This window comes from Coffea arabica, chromosome 10e (assembly GCF_036785885.1).
Source record: "Coffea arabica cultivar ET-39 chromosome 10e, Coffea Arabica ET-39 HiFi, whole genome shotgun sequence".
Lineage (NCBI taxonomy): Eukaryota > Viridiplantae > Streptophyta > Magnoliopsida > Gentianales > Rubiaceae > Coffea > Coffea arabica.
The window spans coordinates 39,836,057-39,842,424 of NC_092328.1; the positions used below are offsets into that span (position 1 = coordinate 39,836,057).

The window sequence follows — 6,368 nt, forward strand, 5'->3', positions numbered from 1 at the left end:
AAAAATTGTAACAGGTGTACCTGAAGCTATTCCTGTAATAGGATCTCCTTTGGTAGAATTATTGCGCGGAAGTGCTAGTGTGGGACAATCCACCTTGACTCGTTTTTATAGTTTACACACTTTTGTATTGCCGCTTCTTACTGCCGTATTTATGTTAATGCACTTTCCAATGATACGTAAACAAGGTATTTCTGGCCCTTTATAGAGAAGATATATCATATAATTTTGTAATAAATAAATCATTTATCATTTGGAGGAGGAATATATAGTATTTCATTGCTATAAGTATGGATTATTGAAAATAATAAGACATGTATTTGGATATCTCCCTTCAACTATTCCTGTCAAATAAATAAGACTGTGGGTCGAAGGGAATTCTCTGAAGAGAAAGTGGATTATGGGAGTGTGTGACTTGAACTGTTGATTAGTCTGTGTAGTTATAGGCCTACCACATTGGAATTGGAATTCACAATCAAATGTGTCTTTGTTCCAACCACCGCGTAAGCCTTATACAGAGGGGAGGATAAGCTGGTTCGCTTGAAGAGAATTATTTCTATGATCAGATCCGAATCATGTTGTACATGAGCAGGCTCCGTAAGATCCAGTATAATAAGTGAAATAGATAAACTAAAAAAAATATAGTTTATCTATTTCACTTAACTTAAGATTTAATAGTATGAAAATGCATTCATTTCCTCTGCATTGATATGACATAATACTATCGGAGTGAAACAGGGGGTCTAAAGGAGAACAGAGGTTAGACTATATTAGTAACAAGTAAACCTTTTGTGTGTATTTACAAATATTTGGGGAATAAATACCAATCGTAAGGTCTGAGACGACCCAGAAAGCACTTGATCATATCATGATTAATTTTGTAAGCCTACTTGGGTATTGAGTATTTACTTGTAAGAACTGAATTCTTTGGAATCGATATTTGCAACTCCGGAAAAAGAATTCAGTAAAATTTTTCTTACATTGAACCCTTTATATATGTATGGATATAGGTAAACTTTAGCCGGTTTGGTTCTTTTGATTCTTGCTTGAGCCGGATGATGAAAAATTATCATGTCCGGTTCCTTCGGGGGATGGATCCATAAAAATTCACCTATCCCAATAACAAAAAAGCCTGACTTGAATGATCCTGTATTAAGAGCTAAATTGGCTAAAGGTATGGGTCATAATTATTATGGAGAGCCCGCATGGCCCAACGATCTGTTATATATTTTTCCAGTAGTAATTCTAGGTACTATTGCATGTAACGTAGGCTTAGCGGTTCTAGAACCATCAATGGTTGGTGAACCGACAGATCCATTTGCAACTCCTTTGGAAATATTACCGGAATGGTATTTCTTTCCCGTATTTCAAATACTTCGTACAGTACCAAATAAATTGTTGGGTGTTCTTTTAATGGTTTCAGTACCTACGGGATTATTAACAGTACCCTTTTTAGAGAATGTTAATAAATTTCAAAATCCATTTCGTCGTCCAGTAGCGACAACTGTCTTTTTGATTGGTACCGCAGTCGCCCTTTGGTTGGGCATTGGTGCAACATTACCTATTGATAAATCCCTAACTTTGGGTCTTTTTTAATTCAATTGTGAAATATGTGTATCTAGGGAATAGTCGCTTCAAAGTGAATTCTCCCTAGATACACATATTCAATTTTGACTCTATATTCTAAAATAGAATATATGAATTTATTAACGATTCAAAACCTATTTTCATCTAAAAAAAAAAAAGACGAAAGAAATTCAATAGATTTGAAACTTATTTTTTCGGTAAAAAAATTACCAACTGTTTTTCGAGAATGCCCAATATCTCTTTTACATCTTCTATGTGGAAATGTTCAATTTTCATAAGATCTTCTTGACTATTATTCAAAAGGTCCAATAATGTATATATATTGGACCTTTTGAGGCAATTGTAGATCCTTGGGGGCAATTCTGATTGGTCAATAAAAATCGATTTTAATGCTATTTTTTTTTTGTTTTTTCTGAGTTTATCCAATTTATCATGAAAGAAAAAAGGAGCTAAAGGAACCGTGTGTTGATTGTTCTCTAAATGTGAGTTTTGTTCTTCCATATGTAAAAATGGAATAAATAAATCAATCAAATTGCGGGAGGCTTGATGAAGTGCTTCTTTCGGAGTTAAACTTCCGTTTGTCCATATTTCGAGAAAAAGTATCTCTTGTTTTTCATTCCCATTCCCATAAGAATGAATACTATAATTCGCATTTCGAATAGGCATAAATACAGCATCTATAGGATAACTTCCATCTTGAAAGTTCTGTGGCGTTTTTATAAGATATCCTCGATTTCTCTCGATTTCTAATCTAATACACAAATTGATTGGTTCCATCAATCTAGCTATATGTTGTGTATTATCAACGATTTCTACATAAGGCGGTAAGACGATATCTTGAGCAGTTACATATCCAGGACCCCTGACACAAATAGATGCATCACAAGTTCCATATAGATTACTTCTGAATACAATTTCTTTCAAATTCATTAAGATTTCATGTACCGATTCTTGAATACCCGCTATGGTAGAATATTCATGTGCGAATTTCTCAGATTTTACACGTGTGATACATGTTCCTTCTATTTCTCCAAGCAAAGCTCGTCGCATTGCAATGCCTATTGTGTCGGCTTGACCTTTCATCAGTGGAGACAGAATAAAACGCCCATAATAAAGACGTTTACTGTCTGTTCTTAATTCAACACACTTCCACTCTAGTGTCCGAGTAGATACTGTTATTTTCTCTCGAACCATAGTAATAATATTTGATTAGATCATTGAATCATTTATTTCTCTTGTTTTTCTTTAAAATTCTTCAATAGACATTTCTACACACGTCTTTTTTTGGGAGGTCTACAGCCATTATGTGGCATAGGAGTTACATCTCGTACGAAAGTTAATACTATACCACTTCTACGAATAGCTCGAAGCGCTGCGTCTCTCCCAAGGCCGGGACCTTTTATCATGACTTCTGCTCGTTGCATACCTTGATCCACTACTGTACGAATAGCATTTGCTGCTGCGGTTTGAGCAGCAAATGGTGTCCCTCTTCTCGTACCTCTGAATCCACAAGTACCGGCGGAGTACCAAGAAACCACTCGACCCCGTACATCTGTAACAGTGACAATGGTATTATGAAAACTTGCTTGAACATGAATAACTCCCTTTGGTATTCTACGCGCACTCTTACGTGAACTAATACGTCCGTTCTTACGTGAACCAACTCTCGGTATAGCTTTTGCCATATTTTATCATCTCATAAATATGAGTCAGAGATATATGGATATATCCATTTCATGTTAAAAAAGATTCCTTATTTATGTATCACTTGCTTTAGCGAGTCTGATTATCCCTGTCTTTGTTTATGTCTCGGGTTGGAACAAATTACTATAATTCGCCCTCGCCTGCGGATTAGTCGACATTTGTCACAAATTTTACGAACAGAAGCTCTTATTTTCATATTTGTCATTCCTTCTCTTAAATTTGAATCTACTTCTTGGTTGGAAGAAAATAAGTTTCTTTAGATTTTGCATCTTGAATCATATTCTCGCGAAAGGAATGTTCAAGTTAAAAAATCACTTAATCCTTTGAATCCTTGTTGCGGAGTCGATAAATTATGCGTCCTCTGGTTGAATCATAACGACTTACTTCAATTTTGACTCTATCTCCTGGTAGTATCCGGATAAAACTGCGTCGGATCTTTCCTGAAACATAACCTAGAATCAGATCTTCATTATCTAAACAAACCCGGAACATGCCATTGGGAAGCGATTCGGTAATTAAACCTTCATGAGTCCATTTTTGTTCTTTCATTCCAGGTAAAGCCCCCTTGAAGTATCAACTAATGGAGGAGGAACAATATTAGACAACTCGTTCCTTTTCTTTTTTTTTTTTTACAATTCAAAATAGTAAGTTTTGAATCTAATTTGTATATTAAAAAGATTACCATATATAACACAAAATTTCTCCACCGATTCCTTCTAGTCGAGCCTCTCGGTCTGTCATTATTCCTCGAGAAGTAGAAATAATTACAATCCCCATCCCACCTAAAATTTGAGGAATTCGTTGAGAGTTAGCATAAATTCGTAGATCGGGTCGACTGATCCGTTTTAAATTTAAAATATTCTATAGGGCCCTTTCCTGTTCCTTCTATGTCGCAGTGTTAAAACCAAAAAATATTTGTTATTTTCTCGATGTTTTCTCGCATTTTCGATAAAACCTTCTCGTAAAAGTATTTTAACGATATTTTCGGTAATATTAGTAGATGTTATTCGAACCACTCTTTTTTTATCCATATCAGCATTTCGTATAGAGGTTATTATCTCAGCAACAGTGTCCCTACCCATGATTAACTATAATTGTTAGTGACTCAAAAATTGATATAATCAACATGCTTTTCTTTTTTTTTACTTAATTTGTTTGTTTATGAGTAATTAATAAAGGTATATACGTGAGATACAATCTATTTCTTAATCTATTTCTTTCAAATACCCCGCTTTAAACATATCACGATCGTATAATACCTCGGGAGCTAATGAGACTATTTTAGTAAAATTTAATTGTCTCAACTCCCGGGCGATCGCGCCAAAAATTCGAGTTCCTTTTGGATTTCCTTCTTGGTCAATAACAACTGCAGCGTTGTCATCATATCGTATTATCATACCATTGTCACGTTTGAGTTCTTTACAGGTACGCACAATTACAGCCCTGACGACTTCTGACCTTTCTAGGGGCATATTTGGTACTGCTTCTTTAATCACAGCAACAATAACATTACCAATATGAGCATATCGACGATTGCTAGCTCCTATGATTCGAATACACATCAATTCTCGAGCCCCGCTGTTATCTGCTACATTTAAATGGGTTTGAGGTTGAATCATATCATTTTGAAATCTGTTCTTTCAATGCAAAGGACGAAGAAAAAAAAGAAATATTCTTTGTCTAAAATAAAAAAATTGCAATTTTCCAAGACTCATTTCTATTGGTTCTACTTTATTTATCCTTTATCTCGAAATAATGAATTGAGTCCGTATAGGCATTTTGGATGCTGCTATTGAAATAGCCCTTCTAGCTATATGTTCTGTTACTCCACCCATTTCATAAAGTATTCGACCCGGTTTAACAACAGCTACCCAATATTCGGGGGATCCTTTCCCCGAACCCATACGTGTCTCGGCAGGTCTCGCTGTAATCGGTTTGTCTGGAAATATACGTACCCATATTTTTCCACCACGGCGTACATTTCGTGTCATTGCTCGTCGACCTGCTTCTATCTGTCTAGATGTGATCCAAGCGGGTTCAAGTGCCTGAAGAGCAAATTTACCGAAACATATACGATTCCCTCGATAAGATATTCCTTTCATTCTTCCTCTATGTTGTTTACGGAATCTGGTTCTTTTGGGGTTATAGTTGATGGTTCTTTCTGAATTACATCTCTACTACAGAACCAGACGTGAGAATTTCTTCTCATCTGGCTCCTCGCGAATTTGAATAAAAGGATTCAAAAATAAAAAATTTGAATTTGAGGTAAGATACAATTTTCATTAATTAATAAAATAGACATGTATTTTTAAATTTAATATATTGAATCGTGGGATTTTTTGAGATTTCATCTACTATATAAGTAATTTGTGTATCTTGTTTGAGTAGATTTTTTATTTTAGAAATCATATTGTTATTTTTTTATAATTTTTTTTTATCGTTCAAATTTAGGAATTAAAAAAAGAAAGTTTTCGCGGGCGAATATTTACTCTTCCATTTCAATTTTAGGATTATCTCGTTACTTCTCAGAATAGATGAATTGGTCTCCGGTTTGTTCCGCCATCCCGACCGGCGAATCATTAAGATTCATTTTAATAAAATCTTTTGGATTCACAGTTTCCATCGTTCCCATCACTTCTTACTTTAATGTTTAGGTCCAAATTTTACAACGGAGCTTAGTAATGAAATTTGTTTTTGAGTCAATTTTCTCAGTCTTTATTGTCTCGAAACTCTTTATTTTTTTTGTTTTGTTCTATAATGTTCTACTATAAAATGTTCTATAAGAAGAGTCATTTAATTATGGATGAATCAGTATTGATGCTTTATTACACTGCCTTTTATGAGATCACTCATAGACCTTACATATTGGAATTCTATATCATAGATATTTTTTCTCTTTCTCTCATCCTTCCATTTATCCACAGCTTTCTTCTCTATTTTGCTTTCCAACTTAAAATCATATTTATTTTTGCAAGAACATAAAAAAAATTTCAGTTGCTGCAAGGATGTGATATATCGGTCACATCTTGACTGGTTCTTTAGCTTTAGATGGAGATAATGCGAAGTGATGGGTTGGTTAT

At 34.6% G+C, this 6,368-nt stretch overlaps 1 protein-coding gene and 1 pseudogene across 1 annotated transcript; both read right to left on the minus strand.

Moving 5' to 3' along the window:
* Positions 1-1,755: 1,755 nt before the first annotated feature.
* Positions 1,756-4,064, minus strand: LOC140015307 (DNA-directed RNA polymerase subunit alpha-like). The gene is made up of 2 exons (XM_072067436.1): positions 2,861-4,064; positions 1,756-2,768 (listed from the first exon to the last, which is right to left on the minus strand). Exons 1-2 carry the CDS (start codon positions 3,267-3,269, stop codon positions 1,771-1,773), a joined length of 1,407 nt encoding a protein of 468 aa, XP_071923537.1. The 5' UTR covers positions 3,270-4,064; the 3' UTR covers positions 1,756-1,770.
* A 429-nt stretch (positions 4,065-4,493) lies between these two features.
* Positions 4,494-6,368, minus strand: part of LOC140015231 (large ribosomal subunit protein uL2cy-like) — a 5,192-nt pseudogene continuing 3,317 nt past the window's right edge.